Source organism: Hyposmocoma kahamanoa, unplaced genomic scaffold (genome assembly GCF_003589595.1).
Source record: "Hyposmocoma kahamanoa isolate Upper Pololo Valley unplaced genomic scaffold, ASM358959v1 202, whole genome shotgun sequence".
Classification (NCBI taxonomy): Eukaryota; Metazoa; Arthropoda; class Insecta; order Lepidoptera; family Cosmopterigidae; genus Hyposmocoma; species Hyposmocoma kahamanoa.
In genome coordinates this window covers 10,239,728-10,256,388 of record NW_020653726.1, presented here as the reverse complement: position 1 = coordinate 10,256,388, position 16,661 = coordinate 10,239,728, and the positions used below count along the sequence as shown (strand labels likewise).

At 35.7% G+C, this 16,661-nt stretch overlaps 1 protein-coding gene across 1 annotated transcript in view; it reads right to left on the bottom strand.

The window, feature by feature from the left end:
* LOC113227116 (glutamyl aminopeptidase-like) overlaps positions 1-16,215 on the bottom strand; it is a 40,731-nt gene extending 24,516 nt beyond the window's left edge. Inside the window, exons 1-8 of the mRNA XM_026459993.1 lie at positions 16,198-16,215; positions 14,830-14,985; positions 13,381-13,739; positions 7,900-8,035; positions 4,076-4,352; positions 3,243-3,413; positions 1,074-1,171; positions 3-158 (exon numbers count right to left, since the gene is read on the bottom strand). Of these exons, the coding sequence (XP_026315778.1) occupies positions 3-158; positions 1,074-1,171; positions 3,243-3,413; positions 4,076-4,352; positions 7,900-8,035; positions 13,381-13,739; positions 14,830-14,985 (1,353 nt within the window). The 5' untranslated portion in view covers positions 16,198-16,215. The remainder of the gene's footprint in view (positions 1-2; positions 159-1,073; positions 1,172-3,242; positions 3,414-4,075; positions 4,353-7,899; positions 8,036-13,380; positions 13,740-14,829; positions 14,986-16,197) is intronic.
* Between the last annotated feature and the right edge of the window lie 446 nt (positions 16,216-16,661).

Here is a 16,661-nt window from a genome sequence, read left to right as displayed (position 1 = left end):
ACTCTAAAATGCACATAGTGTACCTTATTATAAGAAACGAGATCAAAAATCGCTGTGATTTCGTCAGGCGTGGTAACATCGTGGACGATTGGACGACTTGACAACTTTGCGTCGGATGCCAATATCGGATGCATTGTTTTTACTAGGAACTGATCTAACTGAAAAGAGTTTGGAACATATTACGAGCAATTTGTAGTTTTAACATAAAATCTATGTTAACCCGTCACATCCTAGATGAGACACCGTGTGGTTTTAGATTATAGGTTATAGTGAGTTTTCATCCACCCTTTTTTTTTAAATTAAAAAAAAATCGTTAGGGCCACCGTCCGCCTCTCGGACGGGTTAATGTTGCTCCACAAGCCAAAATTTGGTAAAATTTATTACTTATTGCTTATAAGCTTAAGAGTCTATACTACCTCAAGTACCTGCATAACAGTGAAAGTGTTAATTCAATAATTTTGGAAGAAATACATAGGTAATAAAATTTTAAGGATATACACTGATTACTGTACAGTGTGAAAACACGATTCCTAAAAATTTCCATAACAGAAACAAAAAAAACACAAACTTACCTCGAAATTCTACAAGAAAACGGCTGTGTATACAATAAGTACTTTACATATACCAATGCTTTTTTTATATCAACTGAGTGTATAATACTATACGATATACATTTTTCAAATGGCTTTAATTTCGTTCGTAAAAAAAATTCTGAAATAAAGCCAGTGTCCCTGCCACTTGACTCAGGCAAAACCAAACATATTAGTAGGGAAAAAATTTTAATTCGAGCTAAGGTAGTATAGACTCTAAAGCAACATTACAATCTGTTTAGATTACCTTTAGACAAGATAACCTGAATGATGTACTAGAAAATTAAAGGGACAATTATACAAGGCCTATAAAAATCTTATTTCTGTATAATATTTGTACAATATCTTTTTATGCCTTATGGTATCTACAGTTTGATTTCCTAAGGCCAAACCAGACGATGGAGAAGATGAGAGAAGAAGTCTATGCATTCCAGCAAGCTATTAAATTAGGTCTATTTCAATTAGTTAAAAAAAACAACATACGGCTGTCCAAGATGGTTCTATGGCGTTCAGAGCCTTTGTTTGCATGTAAGTGGCAAAACCTTCATTTAACCATAAATCATTCCACCATTTCACTGTCACTGAAATAAGATATTAAAATTACTAAAACAAGGACACAGTTAGTTTTACATTTCATATTGACAATTTTACATAGAAGACATCTCGAAATTTTCATTGTGCGAATTTTCAGAGACAATAGCAACCTCATAATATGTATAGGTAAATGAAACTATTTTACCGGATTTAAATAGCGTATATTTGTTTTTTCAAACAAACCAACGTTTCGGGCCCTTTACAGGTCACGGTTGATTTAAATCCGGAAAAATAGTTTCATTTCCCATGTGTAACAATCGCGAAAACCTAAGAACTCATAATACGTAATTAACTAATCAACTGCCTCCGTGGCCGAACGGTTACCACGCCGGTCTGCCACGCACAGGTCCCAGGTTCGATTTCCAGGCCGGGAGAAACTTTTGTATGGCCTACATTTATTTCTCCCGTGAATTTGGGTGTAATTTGTGGTTGTCTATGTGAGACATGAGGTTTCCCTAATGCGGGGCTATGTTGAGTGCGTTATTATAATTCAGCGGCGTTTCTGTGACATACAACACAACACTACAAGCATCAGAATATTGGTAAATATAAAAATACTAAGTACATATTTATAATGGGTGTGTAATGGAAGACATAACAAGAAATAATCTATTTTCACTTTGTATAACAACATTGGATATAATTTCTGAGGATATAATCACTCACTGTATATAATCAACAAAAGGCATAATTTCAATGTGATAATAAACCTTCAGTATAACAAACATTAGATATAATGCTTAGGAGACATAATGTGCAAACGGTATAAATAATACAACACAATATTTCGTTTTACGAATAGTTGAAGTGCTTAACTAAATAAATTACAAATATACCTGAAAGAGAAACATGACAATTCTTTATTTATTGTTGTTTGTTTGTGGTTTTAATGCAATCGATTTATTAAAACTAACCAGAATATTTAATTGTATATACTAACCTAACCTACGTCCACAAGAGGAGGAGGTCGATCCAACTAGCAAATGCAAAACAAATTCGGCTCTGGGAGTCGCGGCCGCTGCCGCGGCACGTTCGCTGCACTCGCTCGGCTCGTGGAGCTTTGTCATATACTAACCTAACCTAAATCCACCAGAAGGGGTCGAATCGACTAGCAAATGCAAACAAATTTTGTTCTGACAGTCGCTGGCCGCAGCACGCTTGCTGCGCTCGCTTAGCTCGTGCAGTTTTGTCATATATTAACCTAACCTAAACCCACAAAAGGGGGTCGAATCATCTAGCAAATGCAAACAAATTCGGTTCTGGCAGTCGTCCACAGACACACAGGAGGAGGTCGAACCAACTAGCAATTGCAAACAAATTCGGTTCATTCACCATTGCACCTAAACACCACTTAAATTATATTTATAATACATTATACCCAGTGAATGTTACATCTGAAAGTTATTATATCAATCGTCTATTATACCCAGTGACCTTATATTATGCAAGAGTATGTCAAATGTCCATATACCATAAATTAATTATATCTGAAGAGCATCATACAGACTAAAATAATGTCATTTGTTGTTATATCTCACTCATTTATAATATATATGTATAATATTAAATGTACTGAATATCACAATGTTTTACTATCATGATCTTCAATTGTTTTTTGTGAAATGACTCCACTAGTTTGTTACAATTTTATTAATGCAAAAATCGAACACAGAAAAATTTATCTACCATGATTTTCAATTATTTTTTGTGAAATTACTCCACTAGTTTCTGGTAACTATTAATACGAAATTCGAACACAAAGTAAAATTCTTTCGATCCAGCTGGACTCGAACCAGCGACCTCGCCATACCGTAGCTGACGCTCTCCCAAACGAATTTTCTGGACAAACCAGAAGACCTTACGAATTTCTCTATGTGCTTGTTACAGATCTTTATTTTTAGTTTTAAGTTCATATTATATTTCAATAAAAATATTTTTTTAAAGTTGCATAAAGTAAAAGGGTGTTACGTTTTTAATGGATTAACTTAACACTACTTCTATTTCGAAGGCTAAACTTTTGTTGTAAATAATTCTTTTTTAATACTTGTGTCTCCATACCTAAGTTGCCAAACCACATGTGAGCCAGTTCATGGGCAATGGTGTTTGCCACAGCTATCTGGTTTTTAACAGATGCTGTGGCTTTGTCAATCAGGAACGAAGTCTCTCTGTAGGTAACCAATCCCCAATGTTCTGTGGCGCCAGAGGTGTAGTCAGGGATAGCAATCATATCTGTAACAACAAATTAAAATCATAATGAAATTAATTGGCAGTGTCATTGTACCACTAATACAATCTGAACATACTAGTTTCCTTAAATATATACATTCTTTTGTGATGAATGTTGTGTTCGTGTTGCAGTCTGTAAAATATGATATTAATATAATGATTGTCTTTTACAGAATTGCGTTACACTGCTTTTCTAAGATATAGGACATTACCTAGTTTAGTAGCAGTAGCCTATTTCTGCCACCAAGCAGTAATTCTCACATTACTGCGTTCCGGTTTTGAAGGGTAAAAGTGCTGGTCAAATTACAGGGATATAGGACATGTCAATTTATGTCTCAGGGTGACAGGCGCAGTGGCAGTGCCCCTTAGATCTTTGCGATTTAAAACTGAGAGTGGTACTGCAATTGCTATGGACAAACATGTCGCCTTACAGGCGTACAACTTAGTCATCCTGTCACTTATATCATAAAAAAAAGGAAACTGACCTGCAACATTGTATTACCTTACCTAAACTCAGAGCAATAAAGATTTTTCAGTTAATTATGAAGTTCTTTTGTATGTGAAATTTTACAACTCACAATACTTCTCAATTGTCGCATTGTCTAAAGTGAATATTCATATCATCACTTCAAGATTCAAAATAATAAATCTTTATAAAAACCCACCTAATTTAGGCAATGGATAAGGTACACTATAATACTGAATATAGTACTCAGTGGCCTTCTTTGCAATATCCATGGCAAAATCAATCTTATAAAGTTTGTCCTTTTGACCATAACACCGTAAAGTAAAATTCTTTCCAATCCCTTTTGAGTCTATCTCAGTTTGTTTGTAACCAAAGTCACTTATAACAAAACAGGCAAGGTAAGTTGACATTGGAACGCTTGTCGCGAAGGTAACTGCTTCTGTTTTGGAGCTCTCGTTTGAAGTTATGGAAACTTGCTGAAAATTAAAACACATATTTATCGAGTTCTTGGGTTTTCGCGATTGTTACACATAGGAAATGAAACTTTTTTCCAGATTTAAATCACGTATATTTGTTTTTTCAAACAAACTGATGTTTGGGGCCCTTTACAGGTGCCATGGTCATGGTTGACTCAATGATTTAAATCCGGAAAAATATGTGTTTTTCTAAAACACATATTTATTAAGACATTCACTTGATATTGCAATTACAATTGATATAAAATTAGGAAATTTTAGGAAGATTAAGAATTTTGAACGCTCCCAAATGTTTGTTTGTTTACATCTATTTCTAATCAGTTCATGAAGAAACAATTTATTAGGGTGAATATTCAGGGAATGAACTTTTTTAACAACCTTAAGTATATTTGTTACACAAATTAGGCAATTTTAATTAATACTTATACACCACGGACAGTCAGCAGCACATCAAACTATACACTTTTCTTTGAATATCACCTCCAGTTGCACAGTCTGCACTTCCTCCCAATGAAGGTGCACCTCACTAACATCCGAGGCCTGCACTCTAACCTTGATCCGGTCCACTACCACCTAGAGACTGAGAAGCCGCACCTATTCTTCTTAACGGAGACGCAAATAGTAACACCGTCTGACGTTGCGTACCTCAAGCGAGTATCCTGGGTAGTTACCCAGGATACTCGCTTGAGCATAAATTTCTGCAGCGAGCTGGGGTTTGCGTATACGTACGTGACGACATTTGCTATCGGCGTCTCCGTTGCTTTGAAAGTAACGGGTTTTCACATGTGTGGATTCTGGTGGACACAGGAATGGAGAAATATCTCTATATCTGTGTCTACAGATCGCACAGTGGTGACCAGGAGACAACTAAGCTCTTCGTCCACCTAACTGAGATGGCAGATAAGGCCCAACAACGGTACCCTTCAGCAGAGCTTAATTTTCTCGGGGACTTTAATGCTCACCACAGTGAGTGGCTGTTTCCGTACGTAAAAACAGACCATGCTGGGAGGGAGGCGCGCAAATTTGCATTATCGCTAAATCTCACCCAGCTGGTAAGCCAAGCAACGCGGGTACCGGATGTTGACGGACATGCAGCCAATTGTTTGGACCTTCTGTTGACAACAGATCCACACGGTCACTCGGTTTCGATCTCGGCACCGCTGGGAACATCCGACCACTGTGTGGTGAAATCCGTGTCGACTTACTCTCCTCCTGATGACTGTCCAAGAGGTACAAGAAGAGTATGGCGATACGAGTCAGCAGATTGGGATGAGATGCGGCACTTCTTTGCGTCTTATCCTTGGCGGCAAGTCTGCTTTTCCTCGGGTGATCCCTCGAGTTCTGCTGATGCGGTTGCAGATGTGATCTGGCAGGGAATGGAGTACTTTATTCCATTCTCCGACATTCCACTGGGTCACAAAGCCCGACCTTGGTATAACGTGGACTGCGCACGTGCTGAGGCCCGTAAGCAGTCTGCTTACCAAGCATGGGTACAAGCTCGCGACCGCAAAGTTCGAGCCCGGAGGGTTCGCGCGAGAAAGAGAGCTTTTAATTCTGCCGCCAAGTCCTGCAAACGCGAATTCCGGAAGGCTAGATTCAACCATATCAGCAGGATCGGGACCAGGCTTGCATCCTACCCTCCTGGTAGCAAGCAGTTCTGGTCCCTGTCCAAAGCAGTTGAATCCAACTTCTGCCGTCCACCTTGCCTCCCATGCAAAAACCTGACGGATCACTGGCTCACTCTGTAACGGATAAAGCAAACTTATTTGCTGCAATGTTTGCAAGCAATTTGCATCTAGATGCAGGCTCAAAACATCCACCAAATTTACCTCGTTGTGACACTTCAATGCCGGAGGTCACAATCCACGCAAAAGAGGTTCGTAGAGCTCTGCGAAGTCTAGATGTGAATAAGGCCAGTGGTCCTGATGGTATACCAGCACGGGTACTGAGGCTTTGCGCGCCTGAGCTAACTCCTGTACTGACGTGTCTGTACCGCCTCTCACTAAAAACGAGAATAGTGCCTAAATCATGGAAGCTTGTAAATGTGCAACCAGTCCCTAAAAAGGGAAGCCGCGCCGACCCCTGTAATTACAGACCAATCGCCATAACTTCCATACTCTGCAAGGTTATGGAAAGAGTTCTGAACGGTAAGCTGCTATCATACCTTGAAATAAATGACCTACTCAGTGATCGTCAATATGGCTTCCGCCGGGGACGATCAACTGGGGATCTTCTCGTGTATGTTACGCATTGCTGGGGCGAGGTCATCGAGAAACACGGTGAGGCACTGGCCGTATCGCTCGATATCTCAAAGGCCTTCGACAGGGTTTGGCATGCAAGTTTGCTGAGCAAGCTTCCTGCTTACGGCATCCCTGCCGACTTTTGCAGCTGGATATCAGATTTCCTTGGGGAACGGTCGATTCGAGTAGTCATTGAAGGCTGCTCATCTGACTTGATGGCTATTGATGCTGGAGTTCCTCAAGGGTCTGTTCTTTCGGCGACTCTTTTCCTGCTACACATCAATGACCTATTGGTCCCGGGTATAGTTGGGTATGCAGATGACAGTACAGTTACCGAGAGATATCTGTCTAGCGCAAGAGACGGCAGGGAAGATATTCGTTCGCTGAGAGAGGCTATGGTAGAGCGAACGAACCTGACCTTAAGTCTTGTTGCCCAGTGGGGTGACAACAATCTGGTCAGCTTCAACGCCACCAAAACGCAGGCCTGTCTTTTTTCCGCAAAAAGGAGTCCATTTGATTTGACTCCTACTTTTCGGGGTGTATCTGTCCCAGTTACCGACCGCCTAGAGCTTCTTGGCATGACATTAAGCGCAAACCTCAACTTTGGCGCTTCTATAGAGTCTAAAGCGCAAACTGCAGCCAAGAAGCTGGGTATCCTTAACAAGGTGAAGCGATACTTCTCGCCTGGACAGCTTTTAACCTTATATAAAGCGCAGGTCCGGTCTTGCATGGAGTATTGCAGTCACCTGTGGGATGGCTCAGCGAAATACCAACTAGAGGCTCTTGACTCGATTGATCGCAGAGCCAGGAGGCTTATTGGCGACGATGAGCTCGATATAAGATATAAACTTCATAGTTTAGCCCATCGGCGAAAGGTCGCGGGTCTGTCGGTTTTTTACAGATTATACTTCGGAGAGTGTGCCCATGAGCTCCACCAGCTCATTCCATCCGCCCCCTTTTACCATCATACATCTAGACGAACGGCGGGATATCACCCTCACCTGGTTGATATTCCTTTAAGACGTACTAAGCGCTTTTCGTCATCTTTTAAAATGCGCACAGCCCGTGACTGGAATTCCCTGCCTGTGTCTAATATTTTCAAGGTGCGATTGAATAGGCATCTTCTGGGCGAGCTCGTACCAACGTAGACCTCATCTTTGCTCTAGGGCTAGGTAGTGGTCAAGAGTACGTCCATTTTTAATTAAAAAAAAACAGTACATTGGAAAAAAATCTGTCAATGTGTAGCTTGATGTGCTGCTGTCTGTACCATAAAATACAATTGTGAATTTTATTTAAATCCAACGTACATTCATATTAGAGAGGGCCGTAGAATTTGTGGGTTTCACCAAAGTGATATCATATGTTGCCTTATACTCAGGTTCGTCAAAACACGGGAATGCTTGCCTAGCATATGTAGGCTGAAATTTACTGGCCACCATAATCCTGCAAAAAAAACAACATCTTTACTGGACTAATGTACGCACATGAAACCATACACTACCCTAACTCAATGTTTTGGAATTGAGAATAAACAAGATATGAAAGTTCAAAAAATTACAAATGAACCAATAAATTTATATTTTCATTTATAAATGGGTAACTAAATATTAAATAAAAATAATCAAATTATTCGCAATAATATTTATTCAGTATTCTTTTTGAACTTTCAAATTACATTTTCTCAATTCCACCAATTTTTTAGTATAAAAGTATTTGGTTTGTGTGATAATAACACAAGTCAGTAAGTAACCGTGGCCATACCTTGTAGTAGAAATATATTCAAGAAACTATGAATTAATAACTCAAGAAAAGATTTATTACTTAAGGCAAATAAACAAAGTGTGCATGTGTAAGATAAAATTTCATCTTATCTTATAATTTAAAGTTACATAAATTGATATCTTTTATGTATTCTTTGGTTATTATATATTGTAAAATAAGCAAAAAAAAATAAAACAAAATATTACGAGACTGCAATAGTATAATCAGCAAAAATATTACCTATCTGCCTTGGTGTAGGTTGAATACAATCCAAGAAAACCGGATAAATTTCCCTTAAAATCCACATCCATTATATAATTCCCTTTGCCGATAGGTTCAGCTAAATCAACCTGTAGCTGTTCAACCTTCGGTATTAGATTGAACTTCGACACGGGCACTGCTGTTTTGTCATCTTTGAAGACTTTTACACCGTGAATTTCCAACAAATTAGCATGCAAACAAATATAATTTCTCGTTTCTTTTACATTAACTTTGATTACAACGTTTCCTTTAAATTTCTCACCACTTTCTAGATCTGGCTCCAAAACTAATTTATAATTTAGCGGATATACAGAAGGAGATAACCTTTCCCAAGTACAAGAAGTCACTTTCTCCATTTTTTTTACAGTGCTACCTACGTATCCCGACCGTCTGATAGCACGTAACGCTCTTAAAGGGAATTTTATTAAATTTTTAAAGCCTGCTTTGTACATAAAAGTAGTGTTCTTGTAAATATATAGAATTTCAAATATTCATGATGAAAACGTAAAATAAAAACTAATTTTTATTGTCCAATAGTTGTCACTGTCAACGTCAATGTGTATTTTTATTTACTTATTTATAAAGCATTGGCTACAGAGAAATCAGCTTAATGGTAACAAATAATCAAGAAACACACAACGTAATATACATAAATAAACTAATTAATTCGTGTAAAAAAAAATATTTTTTTCCATCCTGAAAATACGTAATGTCATCTTAAATGCCAACCGTGTCCATTTCGCACTTAGATGATGAAAAAAAATAAAAGAAAGGAGCTGCCCTAACTACAGAATCGACGTGCTTATAACCAAAATTTGAAAGTTACAAATGGCGGATTACTTTAGTGTTGTACCATAATCTATCGATAAGTCATTATCGACATGCAAATGTATGGCTTGAATGTTGAAACTGTTTTTTTTTGTTTCTTTAGTTTACTGTAACCAAAGTATTCCTAAAAAAACACAAGTCTAATAATTTAATCTCGAGTGGTATATTATTATTAAACCGAACGATGGCAAGGCAAGGCAAATAGGCTGTCTATCCGCTCACGCGATGCGCTCATCCTATCGCAAAATGGCGGCTATTTGGTTTCGCAAATTAGAAAAGGATTCAGGTTAAATACAAGTTTTTAAAAATAAAAATTATTATTTTGCATTACTAAATAAATACCCTCCGTACTACAACAAAAACATCTCAAATAAAATGCAGTAATACACCGCAAATCTTGCACTTAAAAAGCACTAATTAAATTTTTGGTGTACTTGGGTAAATATGATTATATTCCATTTGAGTGGTTCTAATGTTTACCATGAAATTACTCCTTAAAGTATAGTTTACAAACATTTATATTCAAGGTAAACTTAAAAAACGCAACTTACGGTATGTTTTCAATAAATAAACACCGACATCACCAGCCCAAACAATAACACACACGATTGTCGTGACGTATTTTTGAAGTTGTTTATTTTTTTTTTAATGACAGACCCAGGCATTAAAAACTTTATGGTTTGCTAGAGTAGTTACCGAAATAGCAATTAGTATTAGTTCTTTTACCTGTTATAACTTCGATATCCGATAAATCGGTATAAAATCATCACCGGCACCTCTAGGTGTGGTATGCTTCCAGAGACGCATGAATCGCGTGAGCGGATAAACGTTGGTATTGGCCTTTACCCGGCAACGTTGGACTAACATGTCATTGTATTGCAGGCTTTAAAAAATAGTCATTTTTAATAGTTAAGAGGTTGTCATTGGGAAAAATCAGAAACGAGTGGATAATTTTGTATTCAGGAACTGAGAATAACTTGTAAATGAGTCTTGTTTAATGTAAATTGAACATAAAATTATTTACCAATAAACCTAATGATGAAATAGCATTGTCGTGTAATCTAGTTACATTCAAAGTTCTGTTAAAATTTGACTCTTGGAAATGAAGAGAATAAATGAAGATGGTCTTTGATCCAACGTTTATATTCGGCAGTCCTATAATTTCCCATTCTTTCTTCCTTTTTTCATTTGCAGGAAAACTTGAAATAATAAAAATAATAATAATAAAAACCTCGTAGTGAATTGTTTTAATAACAGAATATCGATAATATGTATGCTTATAAGATCAACACTATCTCAAAATAATCGTTAACAACAATCATCAAAATATACAAACAAACAGGCCATCTAAAGTAACAAAAGCAAAATTTGGCAAGATTTATAAATAAACTACTTAAATAAGTATGTATAATTACAAGAAATATTTGGGCTATTGTGTGATTTACAGACAAAAAAATAACACATGCCTGTGCAATGTAACATTCTATTGATTTGCACTTTTTCTAAAGCCACATTCCTTAATTCTGCAGCGCAGCGTTGCAATTTTTATTAATACCTAATTATTCTCACTGTCAATATTTTTGTCCAATTTAATTATAATACATGCGAATAATTCAGTAGTACATTTGGAAAAACATTTGTTTTGACATTTGATGTACTTATCGAGTTCTTAGGTTTTCGCGATTGTATTTGATGTACTTCCCTTTGACAACGGTATCTTGTACCTCATAGACTGCGAAGTGAACACGGTTGACAAGATTTTAAGATGCATGGCAAGAGGTTAAGATGACGTTACGTATTTTCGATTCCCGTGTTTGACACAGACCAATGTAATGCTATCTCTTTTGGCTTAAGACGGCACGTAATAGTTAAACAAAGACAATAACATGTTTATGTTTTCGACGTCGAAATGCATCATATACATATAACGTCTGATTTATACATGTCCTTTAGTTTCCATAGTCTTAGATTTCGCAGTACATGAGGTACATGATACGGTTGTCAAAGGGAAGTACATCAAATGTCAAAACAATTTTTTTCCAAGTGTTTTATTGAATTATTCGCATGTAATGTAATTAAATGGACAAAAATATTGACAGTGAGAACAATTAAGTATTAATAAAAATTCGTCGCTGCAGCAATACGGGTGTATCATTTGAAAAAGCGAAAATCGACCGAATGTAACATTGTACAGGCACGTGTTATTTTTCTGTCTAGAAATCACACAAAAGCCCAAATATCTCAGGTAATTAGACATATTTAAGTAGTTTCTTCATAAATCTTGCCAAGTTTTGCTTTGGTTTCTTCAGATTGCCTGTTTATTTGTATATTTTGATGATTGTTGTTAACGATTATTTTCAGATAGTGTCGTTCTTGGATGCGTACATATTATCGATATTCTGTTATTAAAATAATCCAATACGAGGTTTTTATTATTTTATTATTATTGTTTTTACTAGGTATTTCAAACCAAAAAAGAATGGTTAAAAATTATACCGCCGTATAATAGTGCCGAATATAAACATTAAATCAAAGACCATTTTCATTTATTCGCTTCATTTTGAAGAGTCAAATTATAACATAACTTTGAATGTAACTAGATTACATGATAATGCAATTCTATCAATAGGTATTGGTAAATATTTTAAAATTTAATTTAGATTAAACAAGACTCATTTATTAGGTATTCTCAGTTCCTGAAAACAAAATTATCCACTCGTTTCCAATTTTTTCCCACTGACAACTCTAACTACTAAAAATTCTTATTTTATGAAGCTAGCAATACAATGACCATGTTGGTCCAACGCACAGATTACTATATACTGTCCAACGTTGCCGGGTGAAGGCCAATACCAACGTATAGACAGCCTATTTGCTTTGCCGTGCCTGGCAAAGCAAATAGGAATAAAATATGAATCGTTCGTTCGCACTCGCCTAGCTGACCGAGTGAAGGCGAGCACTAACGTGTTCGTTTGACGTGGTTTGTCACAACTTGCAGTCGCTCGTGACTACTTGTCTCACGTCGTAGAAGTGTTGATTTTTCTGTACAAATCAAAGGCGCTCGGCCAATACTAGTCAATTGACATTGTATAATCAGACATTTGCATGCTATTTAATATATGCGAAATATGTTTATACTAACACTGTCTCTTGGTACATCTCCTGTTATACCATGTTTTAAGCAAATAAACGTATGATAATAATATTATTATTGATAATATTACTACTTTCATTTATTTCCAAAATTAAATGGAAGTATTAAAGATTCACTTAAATCAGACACTGATATTAACTCTATACCAAGGCATAAATACAAAAAAGCCTACACTATTTGGAATCTGTTTAAAAATTTCTGTATGAAAATATGAATCTTGAGGTTGGAAATGTATAGGAGTTATATTTCAAAGTTTTTTCTTTTTTATATACTCTCAAATTACATTTTTTCTGTGCAAATTCACTTTTCGTAATATTTGAGTATTTGTAAACGCAAAACAATAAATTCAAAATTTCATGTGACATTCCCGGATATTCCCATTTAACCTAAAATATTCCCAAATGGAATATTGATCTACTTTAATTAAATGTTTGCATGTCGATAATGACTTATCGATAGATTAAGGTACGACACTAAAGAAATCCGCCATTTGTTCATTTGTTGTTTAGGTATGCACGTTCATTCCGAAGTTTTTCTTTTATTTTATTTTACCTCTTTTCTTTTATTTTTTTCCATCCTCTAAGAAAAAATGTAACTGCCAAAACCCGCCATTTTTTCAAAACTCGAGATGTCAATCTACGTCAATGTGAAGTAAAAATAAAAGACGAGTCACGTTTTTTATTTGGCTTTGGAATGTTCAATATTAAGTTTAATAATTTTTTATATTCATATATTCATCAATAATGAGGTTTTGAATGTAATAAAATTATAAATATGTACTTACTCGCCGTTTTTCATTGTACTAGCGTAAAAACCAATTGCCTTGCTATTAAGCTTTCCTTTAAACTTTATTTCAATCCAATAGTTTCCTTGTATAATTTCTTCCTCTGATATAATGTAAAGTAATTCTAAATCTTCATTTTTTATTACATTTGTAGTATACTGATTGCCTTTCGAACCATTGTTCAGACCTGCGTACATTATTTCTAGGTTCTTTGAATGTAGATTAATTTGTTTGGTTGGTTGTAGAACTTGTATCTTTATTATAACTAATCCATTATACGAGTTACTGGTAATATTCGGATCGAGAAGAAGTTTGTAGTTTTTCGGTATAACGTATGGGGGTAGACGGTAATTGGAATTCTGAAAAAAATTTCATTATAAAATAGGCACAGTTACCTGCGACACAGGTCATGGGTAGTTCTGAAGTTCCATGTTCTCTGGGTCCTGAAAGGTATTGAGCGCTAGGTATCCTTAATGATAAATGCAATTTTCTTACACTGACTTTACATCATCGATCTTCATTCCTATTTTTTACCTTTGTAAACACTGACAAGTCAATATAAAATAAAAGATGCTGGTACCGTAACATAATATCTACTTTACGTGATTAAGTTTTTCTTTCTTGTATGAGTACTATGGGTCAAGAATTTCCAAATGTCATGAGTAGGTACTATGTTGTACTTAACAGGTTAAAAATATTGGACTTTGAAATAAATAAAACCAGTTGAAGTATTTTTATACAATGGAGAATAATTATATCACATTTTTTTTGTCACATGTTATTTTTTGAATCATACTGGTATTGATTTTGTTTGTATCCATTGTATCCAACAAAATCAATACCAGTAGGATTCAAACATAATTAAAAAAAGTAAACCTTAAACTAAATATCGAAATGTGGTACGAGACCTAAGCTTTTTTTTATTTTCGCTTAAGGTTTCATTGTCTAAAACCAACCGCCAAAATAAAAATACTAAACATTTTCAATACTAATTTCTCATTGGTTTCAAAATATTATTTCCTACTGCAGTAGTGTTCAAGTCACCAATAAAATTCAAATGTTACGTGCCAATTTTATGTAGCTTGCAAATAAATAAATGAAATGAAAAAAAAAATGATGATCAGTTGTTTGAAACAACTGACGGGAAGGGATCTCATAAGAGTTCTCTTTTTTTTTCAATTTCGGTGTGAAATACGTACAACACTAAATGTCAATGAGACAATAGTCATTTAGGTTAGATTTCAAGCACTGGAAATACGACCCTAATGGCAGGGACTTGAGTATGATTTCGAGTGCTTTAAACCATACTCAAATCCTGACTTGAGCATTGAGTAGAGTTCTAGAATACGACCCCAGTGTTTAGTAGAGCGTATTTTTTTCCCTTCCTGTAAGTAGAGCGGGCCCTAGTTGAAATATTTACCTAAGATTTGGAGATAGGGCTTTTCTTACCTGTTTTTCAGCGTGTTCATTAGATTTGATTTTGTGACTGGGCAGGCTGTTTTTATGAGCCAACGCCACCGTAGATATTAACAGACATGTAGTTGTCAGCATGAAGAACACAGCTAATTTGTTTTCCCGCATCCATCGTAAGATTGCCAATACCATCTAAAAATACGGGAATATTGGGCTCTCGTTATTCTTATTATTGTTGTTTCGTAACAAAAAGTGAAAACCAAAAAAGAGGCATAGGAGCAAAACATAATCTAGGTCGGTGGAAGACCTTCAATGAGTAGAAAAAAAGACAAAAGCGTAGAGATTTTCTTGACAATTTCAATTGAATGAATAAGTGTTGTATTTGGAAGTGAGCATTGTACTAAATAGTTTGCCACTATTTGTATTTTTTTAAAATTTCAAATTAAACTTAGTGTTTTTGCTTTATAATGTCTTTCTCTGCAGACATGCCTTTTTATATTAACAATTGGATGTAGATAATAATACCTAAGTTTTTGTTCGTCGTAATGTTGATATATATTTTTATTAGCTAGTAATCAAACAACAATGCATAAAGTCAGACGATGCACGGTGAACGTAATTGACTTCTCTATACGATATAACAATACAATCAAAGTACCCTTTTATGGTAAATGCTTTGACAGTGGCGGTGCGACAGAAGACCTTAAGTCTCCTGTTATTGCGCTGGCTCTTTAATCTGGCTTTGGCTCTCCTTACCCTTCAATCCAGAAATGCTGCTTTGGTGTGGAAATATTCACTGAGACGGTGCAGAGCCCTTGAGGATGATAAACCCACACGGATTCTGCACTAAGAATCCTACCAATGTTTTACTATTTTAGGTAAGACTCAATAAAACAATTACTCGAGACGTAATAAAGTCACGATGTTTTTGATTCCGGAAAAATTAAAGAGTTAATAGTTTCACTGACCCCTACACACGCCCCTTTCACTTTTAGAAACGGCGGCGGTATAAAATGTATCATAACACGAATTAATTTGATACGGAATTCTCGAAGTGTCTACGCAATCACAGTTACATATGAAATACGGCTTTTTTTGGTAATAGGACGTAACTTTTTAACTGATTTAGACAACACAACAATCCATAGTTGTTTTATATCTCCATGTAGCTAGGTGTTTTACAGTTCTTTGGGAAAAATATGAGCATCTATCATTGCCTAATAAAAAAATATAGTGATACTAAAACTCTACACATATCCAAACACAACCTTATAAGAGAAAATTAATTATGTAATAGAAAGTAATTAAAGCAATTAACGCGTACACTTGCCTTTACATAGATAATAATTGAGCGACGCGTTTATCACAGCAATTAAGATAAAAAAATGTATTTAAGTGTAGAACCTTTATTGATGGATCGGTCACCGTACCACAGTCAGCTATAGAGTTTAGCTGTATCGCGACAACTGATTCTTAAACGGTCGCAAACGCTTACGTTGCGAAATTGGTTTCACTCGTCGCACAACGTAACGTGATAGCAACTTAAACCGTGTAATGAACACTCGGCACTTAGTAAATTAGTGTATGTCAATTTGCAATTCAATACTTTCCTCATCTGTTATTACATCCCCTGACAAGCAGGTAAGATTTATGATAATACGTATCACACATACGTAACAAAGTCGACAGAACACTGTCTATGTATATGTCTATTGTATGTTGAAAGTATCTAATTACAAAAATACACCCAAGGATCTTAAAGGGTAATACAGTATTTTTTTGTAGATTAAATAATTTGTTTATTTGTACGTTACAAGCTACAGAAATATACATTTAAGTTTAGCCAACTCAATTCATTACCATAAGTT